The 25,953-nt window shown below is 41.5% G+C and overlaps 1 protein-coding gene across 19 annotated transcripts in view; it reads right to left on the bottom strand.

Moving 5' to 3' along the window:
* DLGAP1 (DLG associated protein 1) overlaps positions 1-25,953 on the bottom strand; it is a gene marked incomplete at both ends in the record, with an annotated part of 241,746 nt that overhangs the window by 129,540 nt on the left and 86,253 nt on the right. For all 19 annotated transcript variants that reach the window (XM_079785220.1, XM_079785221.1, XM_079785209.1 and 16 more), the window contains one exon: positions 6,832-7,009. In XM_079785220.1, coding sequence (XP_079641346.1) covers positions 6,832-7,009 — 178 coding nt within the window. The remainder of the gene's footprint in view (positions 1-6,831; positions 7,010-25,953) is intronic.

A 25,953-nucleotide genomic window follows, 5' to 3' on the forward strand; every position in this document is an offset into this window, starting at 1 on the left:
CGTGCTCAAATGTCCAGATCCATTAACTCATTGAGGGTTTGCATAATGGTGATATTTTATTTCCAAAAACTTTTACTATTTAGGAATAGTTTTATAAAGAAATGCTTCCTCTCATGTCACTTGGTTACTCAATGGTTTAGTTCATATGGGAACTATAGGAAACAGGAATTTTCACTTTCATTTACTAAGTTTCAGGGTAATACATTTGTTCCCTCTTATCTAACAAAAGTGAACTGTATTTTAAAAAATATCAAAATGAACTCATAGGTGTAAACACATTTGATGGTTTTAAATATAGTTCATTTATTATTCTCAGTGAACTGAAATTTGTCTCAGCTTTGGCCAGTGGGAACCTCTTTGGTTGGCTCCAGAGTCCTTTTGACATGATGCTAGTAGTCTCAAGTAGCTTCCTCGATATCGGTTATGACAAAGTATTCCAAACTCATCTTATACGTTTCCTGCCCAGTCCTGGAGTCAGTATTCCCCACCAAATCCCTCATTTCTATTAGTGGGAATTGTTATCCCAAGAACACAATCTGCTCACTAGGAAACTTTATTGTCATTGCTACTCGTTGGCCATTGTTCCTAGGCTAACTCAGTGGACAGAACTAGGTTATGAATTCCTCCAATTCAAATCCAGACTGCAGGGTTTTTATGTTATCTCTTCTATATTATAATTATTTCTTTATTCCATACTAAATTCTGTTTCTCGTGCACACAGAGATGACAGGATTGGGATATTCTATAATAATTCAATTGCTTTATTCCACAATACATGCACAACAGCCTCATAATAACACATTAATACTACCACTGACCATATCATTACTGAAAACAGTTAACAATACTTTTTTTTTTTTGGGTGGGGGGTACATATGCTCTCTCCATTCTTTCCTCATTTTGAAATAGTTGTACTATATCCTATCTAATAATAGACAAATATGCAAATTGACCATACCTCCGACACACCCACAAGCCACACCCACCATCCAATCAGAGCGAGTATGCAAATTAACCCAAACCAAGATGGCTACAGCCACAGAGAGCAAGGTTTCCTAGGTAACAGAGGAAGCCAAGCTTTCTGCCTGCCCTTGCCAGGCCTAAGCCTCCACTCAAGCTACAAAGTTTCAATTATAGAAGGTAAACAAATTCAAACAAATGGCAGCAGAATGGAGCTTGAGAGAGCAGGCCAGGGTTGCCGCCGGCAACAGGGGAAGCAAAGCTTTCCGCACACCCTGGCCAGGCCCACCCGCTTATGGCTACAAAGTTTCAATTATAACCCAACAGAAATGGCTGCCAGCCGTGGAGGGAGCCCCAGGCTTGGCTCCGCTCCAGGCTACAAAGTTTCAATTATAGAAGAAAAATAAATTCCAGATACCAGGGCCTCCGCTTGGGTTGCCAGGGGGCGTGGCCGGCCTGCAAACCACCACAGGCCCCTCGATCAGGCCGCCCCATGCCCCAAGGGAACCCCACCTGATCTGGGACGCCCTTCAGGGCAAACCAGCTGGCCCCCACCCCTGTACCAGGCCTCTATCCTATCTAATAAAAGAGTAATATGCAGATTGATCATCACTGCAACACACAATATAGCTGCCCCCATGTGGTCAAAGATCCTGCCCCCATGTGGACACAAGATGGCCACCACAGATGGCCAGCAGGAGAGGGCAGTTGGGAGGCACCAGGCCTGCAAGTGAGGGCAGTTGAGAGGGACCAGGCCTGCAAGGGAGGGCAGTTGGAGGTGATCAACCCTGCAGGAGAGGGCAGTTAGGGGTGACCATGCCAGCAGAGGAGGGAAGTTGGGGGCAAACAGGCTGGCAGCGGAGTGGTTAGGGGGTGATCAGGCTGGCAGGCAGAAGCGGTTAGGGGCAATCAGGAAGGCAGGCAGGCAAGCAGTTGGGAGCCAGCAGTCCTGGATTGTGAGAGGGATGTCCGACTGCCGCCTAAACGGGCAGTCGGACATCCCTCAAGGGGTCCCATATTGGAGAGGGTACAGGCTGGGCTGAGGCACAACCCCCCTCCGTGCACGAATTTCGTGCACCAGGCCTCTAGTTTACATTATAAGAGCACATAACCTATATGTTCTGTCCCACTTCAGCCTACCTTTAGTCTTAGTTTTACTAATAACTATATATATATATATATATATATATATATATATATATATATTTTTTTTTAATATATTTTATTGATTTTTTTACAGAGAGGAAGGGAGAGGGATAGAGAGTTATAAACATCAATGAGAGAGAAACATTGATCAGCTGCCTCCTGCACACCCCTTACTGGGGATGTGCCCGCAACCAAGGTATATGCCCTTGACCGGAATCGAACCTGGGACCCTTCAGTCCGCAGGCCGACGCTCTATCCCACTGAGCCAAACCAGTTAGGGCATAGCTATATTTCTGAATGCTCAACACTGCTTTTTTATATAAAAGGTTATTCTTTATCAAATTTATACACAAATATAGGTCAAATAGTTCTAGATGGCCTCACTTCCCTCATCTGTAAAATGGTTAAAATAATACCTATCCCATATTGATGCTTTAAGGATAAAAATAAAGTAATATATACAAATACATACTATATTTATAGGCACATGGTAGGTACTGCAAAAATAGTGTATACTTTTTTTTATATAGTATAGTGAGAAGAATGAGACAAATTATTCCAACTCTCTCAAATTGAGTTTTGTAAATAAAGAAATGATCTTTCTTATAGTTCATATGAAATTAATGAGATACTAGTATGCAAAGCTTCTAGCCTGTATCTGGTAAACAATACATTGTTACTAAATGTATACAAACATTGTTTTCATTTCCATCCTTACAACTACTACTACTATTATTATTATTTTAAAATATTTTTTTTTTGATTTCAGAAAGGAAGGGAGAGGGAGAGAGAGAGAGAAACATCAATGATGATGAGAGAGAATCATTGATCAGCTGCCTCCTACACACCCCCTATTGGGAATTGAGCCTGCAACCTGGGCATGTGTCCTTGACCGGAATTGAACCTGGGACCCTTCAGTCTGCAGGCTGACACTCTATCCATTGAGCCAAACCAGCTAGGGCAAGCCTTACTTTTAAAAGCCCTAATTTTTATTAAATGTATATGTAGCAAAACATAAAAAGGGAGTAACCATATAAAAAGATGTTCAATTATTCTCTAACATTCAAGCACTATCTGTTTTTATGGTTATTTTATTTATGTGAGGTATGAATGTAAAAAATATAATTTAGTTATTCTAGACCAATTTCTTAGCTTACAACATTTTACTTTGATCTTTCTAGGAGACTTTGAAAAATATATGTATCAGGTTTTAAAAGGGTACAGGATATAATGCACTTAAATTCTATACTATTAGAGTTGCTACTAATGATTTATAAGAAAGCATATCTTCAACATTATAAAAGCCAACTACTTTTTGAAAAGTCTAGAATACATATATGGTAGTATTGCTTTGAAGAAGAAACTATTCTCCTTTGAATAATGGCAATGTTGGGACTGCAATTGAAAGTTGAAATTATCCTTAAACATGCTGTGTTACCTGAAAATTGAATATAGAACTAGATAAATGAGGTATCATTAGGAATCCATTTAGGATGGCTATTCTTCCTGTATTTTACTTAAGGTGAAATGATGATACCACTGAATTGCAGAGCTTTGCCTGCTATAGTATCAATGTGCTTCTTCAGTAATTTGTTGATATCTCATTAAACTCTCACCAGGAAGTAATATTGTCTCACAGAAGGTAATATCTCTGACTCAGGGACTACTAGCAGGCAGTTGCATGGGCACAATACCCTGATGGGGAAGTGACACACAATGTCCCAATGGGGGCAGTGACATGTGCTCCTGTTTTAAATGTATAAAATTATAAAAGCAGTGAATATGTATAAACATTTTTCCAATAAAAATTTTAAACCCACTGATGTATTCTGCTCACATAACAACTGTATTTATAGATGACTTTATAATTCTAGAAGACTATGTGATCATGAGGCTGTCCAGAATAAAGATAAGCTTAAAGAAGTTTTAAATGTTATATTATATTGTTTATTGTGAAAAAGTAAGGACAAGACAAGTCCAAATTTCACCAAATGAGGCACCAACCATTTCCCTGAGAGTTGGGTTTGTGAGCATCACTGGGCAGCATCAGCTAGCAAAAATAAGTATGCATGCTCTTAGAGATTTCTTTAAAGTAAGAAAATATTGACATTTCACATGCCAGTTTTCCGTGTCTCCCACCCTGCCCTGCTCTTAGAACCTCACTGTGGTCCCTGCCTTTCTTTGCTCTTCAAGAATCCATGCCCTCATTCCCTGTTGTCTGTGTCCATTGGTTAGGCTTATATGCATGCATACAAGTCCTTTGGTTGATCTCTCCCCCTTACCCCTCTCCTCCCCTATCTTCCCTCTGAGGTTTGACGGTCTGATCGATGCTTCTCTGTCTCTGGATCTCTTTTTGTTCATCAGTTTATGTTGTTCATTATATTCCATAAATGGGTGAGATCATGTGATATTTATCTTTCTCTGACTGGCTTATTTTGCTTAGCATAATGTTCTCCAGTTCTGATCAGGGAGTAGGGATGTAGTGAGAGCTATGGTTCTATTTCAAGGTCTCACTCAGAGATCAGAGATGCTTCAATGCTTAGCCTATAAAATCATCATTTTTTGTTCAAATGCATTATTTGTCTAATCTATATCAACACCACACTATACTATCATTTTCCTATACCAACATCACTGCCATCACCACCATAAACACAATCTCCACCACCACCATCTCCACCACCACCAACATTACCACCACTATTACCACCATCACTACCACTACTATCACTATCAGCACCATCTTCTCCAACACCATTACCATACCACCATCATCACTATTACCACCATCACCACCACTACCACCAGCATCACTATCATCACCACCATCTCTACTACCGCCACCATTACCACTATTACCACCATTATCACCATCACCATCACTATCACCATCACCAGCTCTACAGCACCACTAGTAGCATTAATTCACCTTGATGATCACAATGTCTGTCTTCCAAACTAGCTTCTCTGCCCCTAGCCTCCCATCATCTCCAATATTTCCACATTTTTTGCCAGATTAATTATCCTGTGTCAAAATTCTGATCAGATTTCTTGCTTGCTTAAAAGCTGAAGTTTTAATTAATCTTTAATCAATCCCATTCTTTATGAATAAAGTCCAGTCCATTGGGCCTGGAAAGGAAGACCGTTTGTATAAAAATGTCTCCAGAATAAAATTCAGAATAGGTTTCCATTGCTGCCTCTACAAGTATTCTAAACTCCAACTAAACTAGAGCATTTGCTATTCCTTGTACATGCTTTAGGCTAGCATTTTTCAAAGTTAAGAATCAAATACTACTTTATTTTTAAAATGTCTAGAAGCTCTCGCTTTAGAATCTGGGTACTTAATATTTTTTTCTCCTTCGCTTCAGGATCTTATTGACAATTTCATGACCATAACGACAGTCTCATTTAACATCTGGTTACTTACAGGGTGCTTATAAGGACTAATATTTTAAAAATATAAAGCAATTGGCACAGTGCCTGACCTAGTAAAGGTGGCTTCATTGTTAATTCTTGCCCTACCTATCTCAGAGTGTTTTTGCAGTGTTAGAGAAAAAATGTTTGTGACAGCACTTTTTAAAGTTTTTTGTATGTTCTCCATTAGACTGTAAGCTTTGCGGGTGGTGGTGGCAGGGATTATGTTATATTCATCACTGAATAACATGCATAATCCAGCTCAGTGTTCAGCTCAATAAATATTAGCTGAATTAATAGCATAGTGTTTATTTCTTAAATTGTGAGATAAATTTAAATGACGTGTTCCTAAACATCATTAAAAATAACCTTCTTTTTGTCCTTCCAGAGGAAGCTTCTGAGGCAGCTTCTGCTTTTCTGGTGACCCCTGAAAGCTGCAAGGTCAGGTGCCCCAAGAGTCCCAGGTTCTTTTCACCCTGAGTTTAAGCAGTACACCACTGTCCCATGCCCTCTGAGACCCTGAATGGGAGAGACTAGAAAAGCTTTAGCTGAATACATTGCCTTTATTGAATGTTTTTTAAAAAGCATATTTTTATTGATTTCAGAGAGGAAGGGAGAGGGAGAGAGAGATAGAAACATCATAATGAGAGAGAATCATTGATCAGCTGCCTCTTGCATGTCCCACACTGGGGATCGAGCCCACAATCTGGGAATGTACCCTGACCAGGAATGGAACCATGACCTCCTGGTTTGTAAGGTTGACTCTCAACCACTGAGCTATTCTGAATGGGCAAACTTTATTGAGTCTTCATCCCCAGTCCTGTGTACCAGTTCTTAGAAGTGAACTTCTGTCTCATTACCAAGCCATACTATTCACCTAGGACCCATTTGAGGTAAATAGATAGTATCTCATTTCTTGTCTTGATGGCCTGCTTAATACTTGTACTTTTATGATTAGACACTGCCTTGGTTTTGCCAGTGATGTCTACAATGTCCTTTTATCCTTTGAGCATCTTACAGCTGAAGCCTCATCTATTAACTTCTTGCTGACAAATTTACTGATGCTGAGTGTTTGCTCATGCATTTCCAAGGACTCCCCGGATGTGCTTTATTTATCTGCAGAAGACCCCTCACCTGCTGGTAGATTGTTGATACCAGATGCTTGTAGGGGCGAAACGCAAGCAGCATTCAGACCAGACCTCCTGCCTGATTCAGCAGTGGTCTCCTGGGGGAATGACTGACTCTCCACTTCGTCACTCTCAGTGTCCAGTAACCCTTGTGCAGTTAGTGGCATGTGGCCAAGGTGCTCACCTGGCTGATGGTGCTCATGGCTCGCATGTAGCTCTCATTCCTGGAGCGGAACTTTGGTGACGTGAGCAGGCCTGCAGGGTCAAGGCTGTCTAGGCTTCGGTTGATGGAGACTTCACTGACTGCCCTCAGGTAACTGTGACTCCGGATCTGGAGTTTGGGGGAGTGTTCATTGGAAATCCTGGAAGAGAACAATAAAAGGGATGCATTTAGTCACATTCTAAAATGTAGGCAGTAGTAAGATGTGGCAGTGCTATCATTCACATGGCACCTTAAGTGCTGGGGCAAATAACATAAATGCCCTCTCATGATTGCTCAACTCCTGCATGGTGTCGCAGAGGGAAACCTTTCACAGGAAATCATCATGGTCTGGTGACATTAGAGAGCAATTAAATGCTCTCAAACCATGAAACAATTTCACCATTCACCTTTGCCTCGGCACCTGGGGAGGGAGATGATGGCTGTGACTGCCTCGCCCCATAATTCTGTCCTGTGTGCTTTTCTTTTGTGCCCCTTTCTTTTCAATGCTTTCACAAAATAGAAATTTTAATTTAAAAATTTCATTCAGAATAACAAAACATTATAAAATAAATAGAAATTATAAAAAAGAAATACACCAGAAATTTATGAAGAAAATGATAAAACTTCATGGAAGGCAATATATAAGGCCTAAGTAACTATAAAGGAAAACAATTTTCCTGTATGGAAATATGAAATATTGTAATAAAAATTTCCCAAATTAATCTATAAATTTAATGCAATTGCAATAAAAATCCCCACAGAATTTTTTATTGGAATGTAGCAAACTCCAAAAGTCTATATGAGGTTCATAGCAGCATTATTCATAAAACCTAAAATGTGGAAATAACCCAAATGTCTATCAATAGACACATAGATAAGTAAAATGTGGTATATCCATGTAATGGAATATTATTTGTCCATAAAAAGAAATGAAACCATCATTGAATAAGGAACATATCTGCAATACTACACAACATAACAAAAAGTGTTAGACTGAAAAATGAATAAAAAATAATGCAACCAATTCAAATAAAATGCGGAGCAACTATAAAGAGGTAATCACAGGAAAACAGATACATGAATTCATAGGAAAATACATTTATATGCCACCATGTTATGAAAAGATCTTCAGTCTCACTAATAATTGTTGAATTATTGTTGAAATGTTGCTAAAAGGTAAGATACTATTTGCACATTAAATCCATGCACATCCATGTCCATGTCCTCAGATGGTAAAGATATTCTTCACAGTTCAATTGTCCTCTTAGCATTGCATAATATTGCACCCATTCATTTAAAAAAATATACAGAAAATACAGAAAATTTATTTTATTTCACTGAACAGGAAGTTGGAGGTAGAGTACTCAAGATTAATTCAGTGGTTCTGGTTCTTTCCATCTCTCAGCTTCTCCATCTTGTGTTCTGACCTTGTTTTCAGGGATCTCCCTTCCTTACAAGGTGGCTGCTGCAGGTCTGGGTCTCATGCATATTCTTACACACCATGGTAAGCCGCCACCACAATGTGGCCCATAGGCACATCACCGGCAGAGGTTCTGGCCAACAGCTAATTGAGGTCCCAGCCAACACCAGTCCCAAAAGCCAGAATGTGAGTGAAGATACCCCTAGAGCAGTGGTTCTCAACCTTTCTAATGCCGCGACCCTTTAATACAGTTCCTCATGTTGTGGTGACCCCCAACCATAAAATTATTTTTGTTGCTACTTCATAATGTAATTTTGCTGCTGTTATGAATCGTAATGTAAATATCTGTGTTTTCCGATGGTCTTAGGTGACCCTGTCGTGATCCACAGGTTGAGAACCGCTAGCAGGGTCACCTAAGACCATCGGAAAACACAGATATTTACATTACGATTCATAACAGTAGCAAAATTACAGTTATGAAGTAGCAAGGAAAATAATTTTATGGTTCGGGGTCACCACAACATGAGGAACTGTATTAAAGGGTCGCGGCATTAGAAAGGTTGAGAACCACTGCTCTAGATGATTCCAGCTCTCTCAGCCATTAATTTTCCCAACTGATGCTCCAGACATACTGGGCAGAGACAAGCCACTCTCCTGTTGCCCCATCTGAGTTATTGACTTGCAAAGTCCAAGATCGTAATATTGTTTTATGCCACTAAGTTTTGGGGTGGTTGCATCCATTCATAAAACTTGTATGGAGTTACTTCAATGTAATAGCCGAAAAAGGTATACTCAATAATACTAAACCCGGAGAATTTGGTTAGCAGCCATTTTTTGCAATTATACTGAGGGAGGGACTAGATTAAAACAGATCTAGAATTTAATATAAACATGAACCCCTTATGTATTTTACTATCACAAAAGAGAAACTTTCTAGAAATGCCCCCTCTGGACCCTTCAAATAGCCAGCTGCCAAACATGAAAAGACCTCTGCCCGGTCAAGCAGGTATTTCCCATGTGTTATGTACTATTATGGTAATCCACAGTGGGCCATTATAAATGCCCACACCAAAAATCCCAGCCAACAAACAAATAAAGTAAAGAATTCATTTTCCCTTTACAATCTCTTCTAGGAAGAGAGCCCTAGCTAGACGCATTATACCTCAAGTTCACTTCCCTTTAGAACCTGAAAGGTAGATGACAGATGTGTTTCTTTGGCTATTTTGCAACTTGACCCAGAGCAATGATATTGCCATCATAAATGATGGGCTGTTCCAAATGGTTATCTGGGCAGCAATGGGGTGGTTATTTAATAAATGATATATATTCAAAAGAAGAAGTGAATTTCCACTGTTTTGAAGAATGAATATTTGCTGGCGGAGATGGGGAAATGAGGCCTCATTGCAACAGTCACTCACCCTGGCCACTTGTAATAAAATATAGCATAATTCCCAAACTTGAAAGTGAAAAATCATTCAGAAAGGTTTGACTAGTTCTATTTTGGCGAGTCATTCCTGATAAACCAACATATACATCAATAATACACTAAATATAAGGAAGTGAACTCATTTATCTGTACATTTAGAGAGCAGAGCCCACAGCTTTCAATATAAAGGGACAGTATGTACATGTGCTCCTGAGTGGAAACACTCATTAAAAATACCCCAAATAGTGCATTGATTACTTTATGTCCACCTCAAAAGAAAGTTGACCTGCTATGAGGAAAGGGAATGTGCGTATTCAGAAATATTAGCTCTTATGTCAGATTATTTTTTGGTGTTGGCTTATTGAAATGGTCTTCATCTTTTCCCACTTTTCTCTCTACATAACTTATGCTAAGTTCATCTCTCATGGTTTATCAGAACTAAACTGAGATTTTGGACTGGTTGAGTCCCATTCATTATCACGTCCTTTAACTACACCTAAAATGAGATGCCCTTAGGTGGCTGAGAGGCAGAGATACAATCAAGGTATCAGTAAGGTTGCCATTGAAAAGAAGAGAAAATGCAATGATACTCAGACCATGACATTTTAAACCAAGGTCCCAAAGGAGAAAATGACTAGCTTTATTACTAAAAAATGTATGTAACTTCATAAAATAAATAAGCTCTGGGGATCCAATGTATAGCATGGTGGTAATAATTAATAACAATATATTGTATACTTGAAATTTATTAACAACTAGTGGCCTGGTGCATGAATTTGTGCACATTGAAAGGAAATTAATTAGAAGAAATATTTTAATATTGCTATTCGCCCTGTCTCTGTAATAGAAGTGTCAATCAAATTCATGATAGACAATGACAGATGGAAACACACGCGTGCAATTGGCACCAGCGAGAGCTTTATATGTATCATGCATGAGCGAGTCAACTTAGCCTTTTGTAGATATAGAAGATATTTTTTAATTTTTAAAATTGAGGTATATAATTGACATATAACATTAGATTAGTTTAAGGTGTACAGCACAATGATTCAACACTTGTATATATTGTGAAATGCTCACTATAGTAAGTCTAATTAACATCTATCACTGCATAGTTACAATTTTTTTTTCTTATGAGAACTTTTAAGATTTATTCTCTTAGCAACTTTTCAGTACAAAATACAATATTATTAACTATAGCCCCCATGCTATACTTATATCCTCATGACTTATTTATTCTATAACTTGAAGGTTGTTCACCCTCCATGCCCTACCTCTGTTTTCTATATCTATAAATTTCGTTTCTTTAGATTCCACATATAAGTGAGATCATATGGCATTTGAAAATAGATCTTAAGTGGGGTCAACCATACACAAAAAAAGGTAACTGCGAGGTGATGAAGGTTTTAATTAACCTGGTCATTATACACCTTAAATATATAAAATTGGGGGGCGGGATCAACGGCTTCTACTACTAAGTTTATACTGACAATTCACAAGTCTATTTGTAGCCTATAGCTTTCTCTGAAACTTTAAAACTAAACTTCTAATTAACTACTGTACATTGCTATCTGGAATTTCCACAGGTATTAAAAAATCATCCTGACCCCCTAAATGAACACATTACCTTTTCCCTCTGATTTGTTTCTTTCCTTTTATTCTACATTGAGATGAATGGCACTGAAATTTAATTCCACTCTCAGATAATGAATGGGTTAGAATGTACAGATGCTCCTTGACTTACGATGGGTTTGTATCCCAATAAACTTATTGTAAACTAGAGGCCCAGTGCATGAAATTCGTGCATGGGGGGGGGGTGTCCCTCAGCCCAACTTGCATCCTCTCTAATCCGGGAGCCCTCAGGGGATGTCCTACTGATGGGGAGCGGACCTAAGCCGCAGTCTGGCCTCCCTCTGCAGGAGGCAACCAGGCTGATCAGGGGAAGGTGTCACCCCCATCACCCCAATGCTGCTGCCACTGCCGGCCGTCACAGCTGCCAAGGTGTTTTCATCAACATGGACTCCAGTCCCTTCACCACGAAAAAATCACAACTTTCTTTAGGCATTTTCAAGATGTCTCTTTCATAGGCTATGACATTTCTTTCTTTTTTTTTTATCCTCACCTGAGGATATTTTTCCATTGATTTTTAGAGATCGTGGAAGAGAGAGGGAAAGACAGAGAGAAACATCAATGTGAGAAGGACACTTCAATTGGTTGCCTCCTGAATGAGCCCTGACCTGGGCCCCGGCCAGGGAGGAGCCTGCAACCTAGGTACATGCCCTTGACCAGAATCGAACCTGGACCCTGTGTTTGGCAGGCCGAAGCTCTATCCACTGAGCCAAACTGGCTAGGGCAGGATATGACATTTCTTAGCCCCTCCAGCAGTGGACCTTTGTTTTTTCCTCCAGGAGTGTGGTGGAAAATCCCTAGATCTCCTTCTTGGATTCTTATTACACAAGTTACCAAGAACACTGCGAGTGGTGTACTGGGAGCTTAGCCAATGAGCGGTCAGAAAAGGTGGTTCCTCTGCAGCTCATGTGCAGAGGTAGGACTGCTGGTGAGCCCTGGCAGGCAGGCCCTGCTCCCTGCTCTCTGCAGGCCTGCTCTGCCCTGTTCTCTGCGGGCCTGTGCCATCCATGGCTTGCCTCACCGCGCAGCAGTCCCTTCCCACCCACCTGCGTGCGCAGCCTCCTCCTGAGCGGTCGTGACTGTTACGGCGTCCTGGCTAATTTATATATATATATGAAAATAAATATATAGTATATTGTATATAATATATAGTATATATAGTATATATAGTGTGTGTATATATATATATATATATATATATATATATATATATATATATATATTGCTGGCAATATGGTATGCTGTAGGCTATCAGTTGCTTATTCTTGTAATTGATTGCATGCCTAGCTATAAGCTGTGGCTCAGTGCCACTGCCCAGCATCGTGAGAGTATCATGTTGCATATCGATAGCCAGGAAAAGATAAAAATTCAAAATTCAAAGTACGATTTCTACTGAATACATAAGGCTTTGCACCATGGTAGAATAGAAAAATTATAAGCCGAGCCATCGTGCCAGCGACCATCTGCAGAAAAAAACTAATAACATGGCCCCTGACCTACTCCCAAACTGGATGTTAGACCTGAGTTCATGCCTGAGAATAAGCAGTTAATTTCCAAAGCTTTAAACTTCTGCTATGATGAATCAGGGTCTGTGTGTGTGGGCTCGAGCACCACTGTGCATGAGGCTCCTGTGTATTCCATTTCCCAGCCTGATGGATGGGTCAGTGCTGTTGCCAATGGAGGTGGCGTGACTTTCCTCTTGTTCTTCTCTGAGTTGCAGCATTCTTGTCTGATTCGCTGGGAAAAGCAGGTGGTTTTTAATGACCAGACTGCCCTCCTGAGTATTGCCTCCTGCCTTCCAGTACATCACTGGCTCCCACAATTCGTTAGAGCTATCCTGGTGCCTTCATTAAGGCATGGAAAGACCAGAGGTGACAATAGAAAAAGGCATTTAAAATACAGTTTTAATGTCCCATGAAATACACATGAATGCACATTCATTGGCTATGTTTTACCACAGCGTTAGTTGTAGAAATGCAACAGTTCTGAAAGTTATATTTAGAAAAAATAACTATTCACTCATCCAAATAGAAAGAAGAAAAAGGTTTTTCAGTAAATGTGAAGAATCATTAACTTCACAGATTCTGAACGGAAATTATAATTGCCCACCATATAAGGCAGAAACATATTTTAAACCATTCTTGAGCAGAATAAAAACATGCTGCACCAATCCATTATCACCAGAACCAAATAGTATTCAAATGGCCACATGTTCTCTGAGTAAATCAATTAGGTACAAAGACAGTAATAATTAGGACTGTTGGCAGTCAAAAGCTTTTCCAGAATCGTACTCAGGTATTGAAAAGATGACTTCTGCCCACTTAATTACTTCTGCATCATGATAAATGATAGTAATTTTTTATGCCTTGAGCGAGAAAGAATGGAAATATAATATTTACCCCAATGAGGATGGCTTAACTTATCCATAGAGAAGCACTGAGCAATCTCATTTACTGACACATAAAAAGAGATACAAGCTTTCTGGTCAAAATGTTCTCTATTATGGTAGCAATATAATACACTATACATATTCTGCTGTGGAAAATTCCAAGGTTCTTATTTTAAATTAAAAAGAAATTAATTCATTTTTTGTTTAATATATTTTTATTGGTTTCAGAGAGGAAGGGAGAGGGAGAGAGAGAGATAGAAACATCAATGATGAGAGAGAATCATTGATAGGCTGCCTCTTCCATGGCCCACAATGGGGATGGAGCCTGCAACCCGGGCATGTGCCCTGACGGGGAATCAAACCATGACCTCCTGGTTTATAGGGCGATACCCAACCAATGAGCCACACCTGCGGGGCAAAAAATCCCAAGAATCTGATAAGGAATGTGTATAAAACTCCAGCGGGGGAGCCAGGGAATTAGATAAAATAAATAAACAAAGCTATCCTTTCATATGCTGCTGTCGGGAGAGCTACAACTCACCTCTTTTCCTTCCCTCGTCTAAACCCTGAGGACCCTTCCTCTTCTCTGGGTTTTTATTAACTGCCTTTCGCCTCTGCTCTAACGAAAAAGGCGTTTACACCCCGTCCTGCTCTGTCCTATGCTCAGCGGTTTAAGTGAAGGGAAGGTGCGTCTGGAAGGACCCGGGCCCTGACCACAAGGCGAGTCAGTCCCAGAGAGCGCCTGCAGGGGGCGGTCGACGCCGAGGAATGAACAGAAGGCTCTGGTTGTACAGGACATTCTGCACCTCTTGTAGGTATGTGTGATACAAATCTCCAAGAAAGGTGCCTTCTGGGAAATTCAGGGTTATTCGCTCAAATCAAGTTGTTAAATGTTTGCCATTGGTGACTTAAAGATGCGGCCTGGCTAGATGTGGCAATCTTTTCTCAGGCTCTCTGTTTACAGATGAGGGAGTAACAGGCCCAGAGGGGCTCTGCGGTCTAACTAGCTAGTGAGAGGCATGGCTGATGCTAGAACGGAGGTCTCCTACTGGCCTGCCCCCTCTCCCCGATTCAAAAAAACTCCAGGTGGCTCCTGCTGCTTTTATTTACAAGATACATATCTAACGCTAAAAGAACATCCCCCCTTCTGAGTTAGCATTTCTAGGGTTTAAGCTGAAAGTGGTGAATGAAGCTCATCAGGAAAAACAAGCACAAACTTGAAATGAGATAGAATTATGGACATATTGCAATATCTTACTATTTTACAGCAACCAGAGGCTCTCATGGTAAAGTCAGTTAATAAATTAATTTTTTTCTAGCTGTATCTGCCTATTGTCTTTAATATATTTAGAAATGAGTGGTTGTGTTTTTTTTTTCTAGTAAACACTTTGGGAATTTTATTATTATTTTCACCCCATCCTCTATTTCTGAATCCCACTTAGAACAATTAATTTAGGCTCTCAGGGTGTTTTTAAAAGCAAGCTACTCAAAATTTGGTCCTGGGACCGGCAGCATCACCTGGGAGCTTGCTAGAAACGTGGAACCGCAGGCCCCATGTCAGGCCTGCTGCACCAGCAGCTGCATTTTCACAGGATTCCCAGGTGTTCCTTGTGTGCGTGAAAGTTTGAACAGAACTCCTCCAAGCCCCCTTGAACTCCAGTCCCACCTGGCGGAGGGCTGTGCCTCTTGTTCTGTGTATGCTGAGCTGAGTTCCTCACCCTTACCTCGGTGTTCCTGCCAAAAGTGAACGCCAGCATTTCCCATTGCAAAGAAGAGAACATTATGCCCTAGCCCTTTAACATCAGGCTGGAAGAATCCATGGAGGGAAGGAGTTCTTAATGAGCTCCCTGTGTGTTCTTTCATGCAATTATTTATTTTTATTTTTTATGTGAAAGGGCAATATGTTGCTGTAGAAGGAAGATTTGAAAGGTCTGGGGACTAATAAAAACCAGTTTCTCTGTGGGCTCCATTCCCAGTGCTTGACTCGCTCATTGGTAATGAATTAGGTGTCTAAACAGACACATGAACTCTGTCAGCTCCCAGGATATAAGGACACTTGCCAATTAACAAATATTGGCAGAAACCTTAACTTCTCATTGTTTTGTTTCATCCACCACCAAGTGTAAAGCAGTGTTGTACACAGCACAACAGGTGCTTAACTATCCTGGACAACAGTAACCGGAGATAAATATTTACTGAGTATTCACCATGTACAAGTCCTGTCTTGGATCAAAATGTTTTCTAATTGGTTCAATAGTTAATAACAGTACACTGCTATCAATGCAAGGGTGTAGGTAGAAGAACATCTTTGGATGAGCTGTCCTGATGACCTTATCCTGTATAATAAAAGCCTAATATGCTAAGTATCTGGTCATCCGGTCAACCAATCAAAGCGTAATATGCTAATGATATGCTAAGGCCACTCAACTGCTCGCTATGACATGCACTGACCACCAGGGGGCAGATGCTCTGACCGGTAGCTTAGCTTGCTCATTGGGTCCAGCCAATCAGGACTGAGCAAGATGGACCAGACATGCCCTGGAGCCCTCCTGCAGTCCCTCTCCAGCTGGCCAACCTCCTGAGTCCCTCCCCAGCCCTGATCATGCACTGGTGGAGTCCCTTGGCCTGGCCTGTGCCCTCTCACAATCCGGGACCCCTTGGGGGATGTCAGAGAGCTGGTTTCAGCCCAATGCCGCAGGCCAGGCTGAGGGACCCCACTGGTGCACGAATTCGTGCATCAGGCTTCTAGTTTCCATATAAAATCATATATCCATTTACTTCACATATTTCCAGAAAGTTATCAATTTTGGGGAACAAATGACTTGCCCATAGTCATCACAGGAAACAGACAAATGCATTGCTAATAAAAATACTGGATGATAAATACTTTGATAAAGATTTCTACCAGAATTGTTAAACAAATTCATTTTAACTGATTGCTAGATGATATTTATTTAATCTTTATTGTTGAAATATTACATATGTCCCCTTTTTCCCCCATTGACCTCTCCCAGCTTGCTCCCCTCCCCCCACACCCCAGGCCTTCACCACACTATTGTCTGTGTCCATGGGTTATGCATATATGCATAACCTGGTGATCTCTTCCCACCCACCCACCCTCCCTTGCCTTCCCTCTGTGGTTTGACAGTCTGGTTGCTGCTTCTGTGTCTCTGGATCTATTTTTGTTCATCAGTTTATATTGTTCATTAGATTCCACGTATAAGTGAGATCATGTGATACTTATCTTTCTCTGACTGGCTTATTTTGCTTAGCATAATGCTCTCCAGGTCCATCCATGCTGTTGCAACTGGTAAGAGTTCTTTCTTTTTTTTACAGCAGTGTAGTATTCCATTGTGTAGATGTACCACAGTTTTTATATTTACTCATTTGCTGATGGACACTTAACTATTGTAAACAATGCTGCTATGAACATAGAGGTGCATATATTCTTTCTGATGGGTGTTTCTGATTTCTTAGGATATATTCCTAGAAGTGGGATCAATGGGAGTTCCATTTTAATTTTTTTAAAAATCATTATTGTTGAGATTATTACAGATGTCCCTCTTGTTTCCTCCCATTGCCCCCCTCCACCCGGTTCATTCCCTGCCCCAGGCCTTCACCACCCTATTGTCTGTATTTATAGGTAATGCATACATACATATAAGATCTTTGTTTAATCTCTTCCTGCCCTCCCCACCCTTTCCCTCTGAGAATCATCAGTCTGTTCCATTTCAATGCCTCTGATTCTATTTTATTCACCAGTTCATTCTGTTCATTAGATTTCTTATTCATTTATTTTGATTTTAGATTCAGTTGTTGATAGGTATGTATTTGTGGTCATTTTGTTATTCATATTTTTTATCTTTTTCTTCTTCCTCTTCATAAAGAATACCCTTCAACATTTCATATAATATTGGTTTGGTGTCACTGGGAAGAATTGAACTCCAGGCTGCGACTACAGTGGGAGAGCTGCTGTGCAGGAGACACCCTTATGGAGAAGGACTTGCTTCAGTGGGGCTTTGGTGCTCACTGAGTCTGCCCCTTGAAAGTGTTGCTTATGGATGTGTAGAGTTGTAATCTGGCATGGTCTGACACTGACCACTGGGTTCACTGGCTCTTGGGTTCCAGGGACGTGCTAAGTCAACCACTGCCTGGGGACATCCAGCAGGAGCTACAGAGAGATCTGCAGATTCCTCCTCTTTGTATTGGGTTTGGAAAGGCCCAAATGAGGCCCAGCTATGAAGCAAGGCGGCTGGTGCTGGTGCCTGGTCTTGGGCCTTTTAGTGATAGGTTTGACCCAGCTGCAGCTTGTTTTGAGACATTTTACCCTGAGTAAGGACAGGCCATTCTTATGCAAAAGCCACTGCACAGAGCTTGGGTGGGGTTTTAAATTGGATGAGGCGGGGTCTTAGGGAATCACCAGGGCAGAGCAAACAGAAATGGCTGCTAGTCAGCCCTGCAGCCGGCTGGGGAGTCCCAGCATAGGAACAATGATCCCTGCGAACAACACCTCCATCTGGGAGGAAGCCACCTCCAAGTTCCTGCCCCGATGCCAGACAATCCAGTCCCTCCTCATTTGTGTCTGTGTCCTCCAGAGCCTCAGCCAGCACTGGAGATCAGAGGAAGCAGGATCTTGTAAGTTCAGTTCGTGGTGCTGGCCTTTTAAGAGGAACAGCTGGGTCTCCAGCAGCCTCTGTGTCACTGAGCCCCAATCTGCACTGGTTTTTACAGCCCTTAGTCCTTACTGCCCATAGGGACTTCTTTTCCCAGCTCTGGGACCCTGGGCTGGGGGGCTGGTGTGGGGCTGGGACCCCTAGCTCCTCCGGGCGGCCTCTGCAGAGACGGTCTCCCTGATGATTAAAAAAGTGGCCCTCATGGGTGCTGGCCCAGTCTGTTCAGTGCCTCCTCACCTCTCACCAGTCTCAGTGTGCTTTCTTCTTTACTTCCCTATTTGCAGGACTTCCATTCAGCCAGCTTTCAGGTGCTTCTGGATGATGGTTGTTCTGTATTTTAGTTGTAATTTTGATGTGGTTGTGGGAGGTGGTGAGTGCAGGTATTTACCTACGCCACCATCTTCCTTTCTCCTCCATTATTAAGTTTTTGAGGAAATTCCATACTGTTTTCCACAGTGGCTGCACCAGTCTGCATTCCCACCGGCAGTGCACGAGGGTTCCTTTTTCTCTGCATCCTCGCCAGCACTTGTTGTTTGTTGATTTGTTGATGATAGCCATTCTGACAGGTGTGAGATGGTACCTCATTGTTGTTTTGATTTGTATCTCTCAAATGATTAGTAACTTTGAGCATTTTTCATATGTCTCTTGGCCTTTTGTATGTCCAATTTGGGGAAGTATCTATTTAGGTCCTTTGCCCTTTTTTTAAATTGGATTGTTTATCTTCCTTTTGTTAAGTTGTATGATTCCCTATACGTTTTGGAGATTAACCCCTTATCAGATGTATCATTGCCAAATGTGTTCTCCCATGCAGTGGGCTCTCTTGTTATTTTGTTGATGGTTTGTTTGGCTGTGCAGAAGCTTTTTATTTTGATGTAGTCCTTTTGTTTATTTTCTCCTTAGATTAAATGATATTTATCTTTAACTGACTTTGTACACTGCATATTAGTAAATATAATCTCCTCTGCTTTGGGAGCACCAAAGACTGGTGCTACATTAACTCAAGCCTATTAGGGAAATACATTCAGATTCTGCTAATATTTCCGTGTAGTCAGGTGTTAGAAGTTTTAAATTGTTAAATGAAAAAGAAATGGAAAGAGCCAAAATATATTTTTCTCTTATTGGGAATCCAAGCTGAGAAAGAATACTTCTTTGCCTAGTCTCTTACCAGTGGTTGGCAAACTCATTAGTCAACAGAGCCAAATATCAACAGTACAACGATTAAAATTTCTTTTGAGAGCCAAATTTTTTAAACTTAAACTTCTTCTAACGCCACTTCTTCAAAATAGACTCGCCCAGGCCGTGGTAATTTGTGGAAGAGCCACACGCAAGGGGCCAAAGAGCCGCATGTGGCTCGCGAGCCACAATTTGCCGACCACGGTCCTACTCAAAATTAGGCTGTGTACTTTCCAACAGTCTCCCAGCAGCTGACACCCCACCCCAATCCTGCTGCTTGTTAGAAGTAATTTCCAGCAGCTGTCTCAGGAAAGTTCTGCAGCAAGTGCCCACTTCTGGGCTGTGGTAGCATCCAGACACTGTTCAAATTACTCAGCGCTAGGATTTTCCTCTTGGCCTGGGCGAGGATACAGGAAGCTCAGATCTCCTGTTTAAATGGCCTGGTTGATGGTTCAAGTCTGCCAGGCACCAAAAGCCGCATCATTTTTCTCCTCCTAATGACAAAGCAATTAATCACCAGGGAATGTTAGTGATTTCCTTTTCTTCTGGTTAATACTCACCTGAGGATATTTTTTCCATTGATTTTTAGAGAGAGTGGAAGGGAGGGAGGGAGAGAGAGAGAGAGAAACATCAATGTGTCCACATAGATCAGTTGCCTCCTGCACACACTGGACCCTGGGCCAGGATCGGGCCTGCAACCCAGGCACACACCCTTGACAGGGAATTGCTCTAACCATTGAGCAACTGGCCAAGGCAATGATGTCCTTTTTATTGCTCATTTAGGAGAGTCTCTGTCTGTGATGTTTGAGAGGCTTTCAGTTCAGATGTCAAGGGCATATAATGGAAAGGAGGTGGAATTGTCTTGCTAGAGAGGCTGACTTGCTAACAGTTGCCTCCTTCTTGCTGCTGGCAGGAGGTGCTTATCATTAAAGGGGATAGTTTAGCCACTGCCCAATCATCCCAGTCTCCTACTTGGCTCTACTGCTTTAAATAAGACACTTTAAAAATCAATTAATTAGCTAAGGAAGTATTATCTCAGGAAACTTTCGTAGGAAATTGTGGAATTTTAAATAGTAAATACACAGCTCTAAAATACACAGCTCTAAAACAACTGTTTTACTGAAATATGTATGCAAAATAGTGCACAAGTTATAAGCTTACAGCTTAACAGCTCAATGATTTGTCACAAAGAAAATATACCCACGGAACCAACTCTCAATAAAAAAGGAAAACTTTCTTAAAAAAAAAAAGAGAGAGAGAGAGAAAGAGCACTTTTTTGATGACTAGTATCCCCGAAGCTCCTTGCGAATCACACACCCTCCCCTTCCCCAAGGCAACTGCTCTCTTGGCTTCTAGCACCATAGACTTGCCTGGCCTGCTTTTAACTTTAGATAAGTGGAATCATAAAGTATGTATTCTTTTGTGTCTGGATCCTTTCACTCAACATGGTGTTTATGTGATTTATCCTGGTTGCTTGGTGTAGCTGTAGTATATTTATTGGTCTAAGTAGTCCATTGTATGCATATGCTATTATTTATTTATCCATTCTATTCTTGTCGATGGACAGTTTAGCCATTGCCAGCTGAGGATGTTAAGAATAACACTGCTATGAATATTTTGTATCTTTGGTACATATGTGTATGCATTTTAGTTGTGTATATACCTAGGAATTGAATTATTGGCTTATAAACTCTGAATTTTTGGGGAATGACAGTCCACCATAGGCCCCAAACATTCCTGCATGTCCTTCCTGAGTGTGCCAAACTTCAAGCCATGTCCATCCCTGATACTGAACACTTCCTGTAGCTGGTCACATAGGAACTAAGCAGGTCACAGCCACTATGGTGTGAATGCTGCTTGCTCCTCAGCGGAAGCAGGAGGACTGGCATGTTTGCTGCTTGCTACAAAAGGCTCTGAGCCCTGGCCCCTGTGGGCCTCAGCTGTTGCACAACCCCTTGTGTGAGTGGCTTACATCTGGGCCCATCGTGTTCCCAGAGGGTGTGCGAGACAGGAAACCAGCTCACCTGTTTGAGGCTCCTGCCATTTGCTATGCTGTGAGTCAGAAACTGTTATTACACCTCAGAGTCCACTTCTGGCAACTGTGGAGTGTGGCAAGCCACCTTGCTTGTCTACCTAGCCATCACCTTTGGGGTCTTATTACTCCTTGCTCTCCCTCCATGAGGTTGGGGTTCTTCCCTGACAGTGCTTAGTCAGCTCTAGTAGGTAACCCTTAACAGTCTCCCAAGTAATCTCTATTACTCTTCTGACTCAAGCTTTTTAGAACTTGCTATGGCTACCATATTATTGCCCATTATTTGCATACTTCCATATTATCAAATAGGATAATTCTTACAGAAATTCTGTGAGGCAGGCATTATTTTACAGGGTAGGGCACTGAAGACAGAAGGTTAAGGGATACATTTGGCTTTATACAACTATGATAACAATGGTTACCATAATATATAACTACAACCCTTCATGCTTTATATGTGAATTGTTTCATTACAATAAGATAGGTGTTATTGTCATTCCTAATGAATAAATTAATAAATTGACATGCATTAAAGTAGACTCACCTGACTACAGTCACACAAACAGTAACACCCTGCAGCATTTATTGTCTAACTAGAGGCCCGATGCATGAAATTCGTGCAAGAGTAGGCCTTCCTTCCCCCGGCTGTTGGCACCGGCTTCCCTCTGGCACCCAGCACCTGGGACCCGGGCTTCCCTCTGGCCACCGGCTGGCAACTGGGACCCAGGCTTCCCTGGCAGCCCTGGCTTTGTCCGGAAGGTCGTCCAGTCTAATTAGCATATTATGCTTTTATTATTATAGATCTGTAAGTGGCACAGCTTGAACCCATGTCCTGGGAACCCAGCACTGGTGTTCACTTCACTGGACACTTTGCCAAGACACCTCAGCCCTCAACAACTGTCCGCTTGTTTGAGTCCCCCACCTGGCACTTGATTGAATGAGCTGTCAAATGACCAGTGATTAGCCAGTGATGGCGAACCTCTGACACGCGTGTCAGTGCCATTTCTTATGACACGCGGCCACTGAGGCGGCCGCATGCCGAGGATGAAACATTTATGTTATTTAAACTATAAATATCGTGAAATAATGTTTTTTCCTCAAAGTGACACACTACCCGAGTTACACTCAGTTTTTTGGCGAAGTTTGACATACCAAGCTCAAAAGGTTGCCCATCACTGGATTAGGCAGAGAATTAAGAGAGGAAGGAGAATGGAAGGTTTGGGAAATTCTTGTACTAGACCATCAACCTCCAAATAACAACAGATTGTGCACTGAATATAAAATTGCTTCCAGAAGGGGAGTATAAATCCTTAGAAACCTAGAAGAGTATAGTGTCTAATTTTAAAGGAAACATTAATTTAGGCTTTTAAAGGTTACCGGTCTCATAATCATCCGGAACTCTCTTTTTCCAGGAAAAGTAGTTCTAGAAGGTCAGGAGGGGTGTCTTCCTGTGTGTCTGTAGAACTCAATGAGGTGAATTCTCAGAAAGTCAGCAGTCTCTCATGTTTTTTCATCTCACCATGCTAACGTGGCCTCAACCTAGATCCAAGAGACTGGCCCCTGGGAGGGACAAATACATGATTAACTTTTCACATCGACCCAGTTCTTGGTTTCTTTGCTTAGGGACCTTGGACACTCTTGGGGCTACACTGACTCTCCATCATAACCTAAAAGTGAAAATGCTTTCCCGACTCACCATGCCACCCACACCCAGTGCCAGCATGTTTCTTTGGGGACATCACACTATTTCTCTGACTCTGAATGTGACAGAGGGGAAATTGCTCAGTTGCCATTTCAAGAAACTGATTCAAAGAGATCCTTGGGAAAATTATCTCATATATGTGTTTATAAAATCATCTTTAAGGGCCTATTATATTCAAAAAACCTATATTTCAATGATTGCTCAGTTTCCCTTTAAATATACACTCCAAATTGTGGCTGGGTATTTTGGCAGAGAGTGGGGAAAAGGGTTTACGTAGATGTTCAGAGGGAAATTCAGAAATATTCTGCAGTGACCAGGAACTCCGTGATGAAATGTATCCTCAGTAGGGAGGGGTCATTTCAACATCAGCCCATGTAAATCTAGAAATGATTATTTCAGAGGATAAACTGGAGGGAATATCTTAAAGAAAAAAACGTAGATACTTTCATTTAAGTGGAGAGATGGTAAAGAAATATGCATATGTGGCTGGGGAGAGGGGCTAGTAGAGGATATACAATGTTACATCTTTTTTTGTTAAAATATATTTTATTGATTTTTACAGAGAGGAAGGGAGAGGGATAGAGAGTTAGAAACATCCATGAGAGAGAAACCTTGATCAGCTGCCTCCTGCACACCCCGTTCTGGGGATGTGCCCGCAACCAAGGCACATGCCCTTGACCGGAATCGAACCTGGGACCCTTCAGTTTGCAGGCCGATGCTCTATCCACTGAGCCAAACCGGTTAGAGCTACAATGTTATATCTTAAAGTAAATTTCACAGAGGCCTATTGGTTATTAGTTCATATTGAAAGTAAGGAAAAGAAAGCAATTCTCAGCCATCTTACTTGGAATTTTTATACCATATTGTTATGGCCTTTTCTTATAAATAAAAAATGATATAAACATCATTGCAAGGGTATCTGGGGTAGAGAGTAGGCATATTTTGATTTTGAAAGGTATTTCAAATCAGTGATAAGCTTAAGTGGATCAACAAGACCCAGTCAAAAACAGGTCTTACATTTTTATATTGAGTACTGCTTCTTTCAGTAAAACAATTCAGCCAATAATGATTGTTATTGCTATTCAGAGGAAAATGTTCATGAGAAATAAGTTCTTCAGATCTAATATTAGAGTCCTGGGTGTGGGATCCTCTTCTGAGTCAGGGGGCCTGCAGAACTCATATGGAATGAATCCCCAAAGCAAGCAACCTGTCACACATCCATTCTTTCACTTGCTTTTTCCAAGTCCCTCACTCTGTACTATTGCCATTGAGACGTACTCAAGAATCTCTGATTAAAGATAGTGAATCTGTAGAGAAAAATTTAATTGTGCACATCAGAGTCTTGAACTAATGGCCTGTTATGTTGCACGTATAAAGCAGGTCATGCCTCTCCTTTTAGCACATGTAGGGAAGAAAAGGCCTTTCTGATGGAAGGATCTAGGTTAGCAATAAAAACGGCTTCCTGACAGTGTGGGCTGTAGGCGCAGGCTTCTCAGGGCGGCTGGGGAATCCCTCACTGGAATGCTCAGGCAGAGAGACCGGCGCACAGCAGCAACGTGTGGAGAGACACACGCCCCTCAGAATCGGCCAGAGTGTAAACTTCTGGAGCCAAACCACTACATTTGTGAAATAGAAAGGCTAAGCATGGCTATGGGAAAGAAGAACAAATGATCACTATATTAGGGATAAAAATTCCCTGAGAGAGCAGACAAGCAAAGCAAAGAGAAGGGATGAGGATGTGACAGGAAGCTGGATCCTGCCATGGAGATGCAGATGGGTACTATGTGGGCTCTGGCCATGGCTCTGCACCCGCTCTCCATGGCCCTGCCCTGTCCTAGAGCCTCCTAAGCCCCTCACATGGTATCTACACAGGACATTCCCCTGGCATCTAACACTCAGTATAACCCACCCTGCTCTCACCCTCACATTTCCTGGGTGAACAGTGCCCCTTCTTTGTATGGACAGGTTCAAAGTCTCCCTAATCATTGTTTCTTTAATCTCCACAATGAGGAAGTTGAATTAGATTGTGATTTTTACTATCGAATTTATTCAAGAAAAGCAGGAAACAGCCTCTAGATTTAACTGAAGGAAGAGTATTTGCTTGGTGTCTGTTAAATACGACAGCATTTGGGGAGAAGGGAATTGGACACTGAGTTTTTGGCGTTGGGAAGTGGGAAGGCTTCCTCTGAAGGACTCATTGTGAGGGTACTTGGCAGGGCTTCAGCATCTGTCACAAGGGGGTTGGTAGATTTATGTGCTTCTCCAGGAGGCCCCTGAACTTGCTTTCAGCATGAGATAAATCACTGTCACTTTGCAGACAGGCACAGACAAACATGGCGGTGACTTTTGCTTCATTAAAACAAAAGAACCAATCAGGCTCCCGCAGATGTGGTTTCTGCCTCTTCAAAATGACAGAATCAATTAGTGCAGGTTCACCTCCACAGTATGCCACGGGCATGGCTTTTGGGCTGAGGCAATAAAGACCTGTCAACTATGATGATGTTTTTGGAGAACAGGTGGGGAATATGTGGCAGCTCATCAGGATATGAAAAATGATCCCCCTTGGAAAAGTAGGTACAGGCATTGTAATAATATACTTGACAGACACCTTACCTTCTAGCAACTTTGCAAGGCATGATGATAATTACTAATCAAATTGG

The sequence above is a fragment of the Cnephaeus nilssonii genome (genome assembly GCF_951640355.1).
Source record: "Cnephaeus nilssonii genome assembly, chromosome: 11".
Classification (NCBI taxonomy): Eukaryota; Metazoa; Chordata; class Mammalia; order Chiroptera; family Vespertilionidae; genus Cnephaeus; species Cnephaeus nilssonii.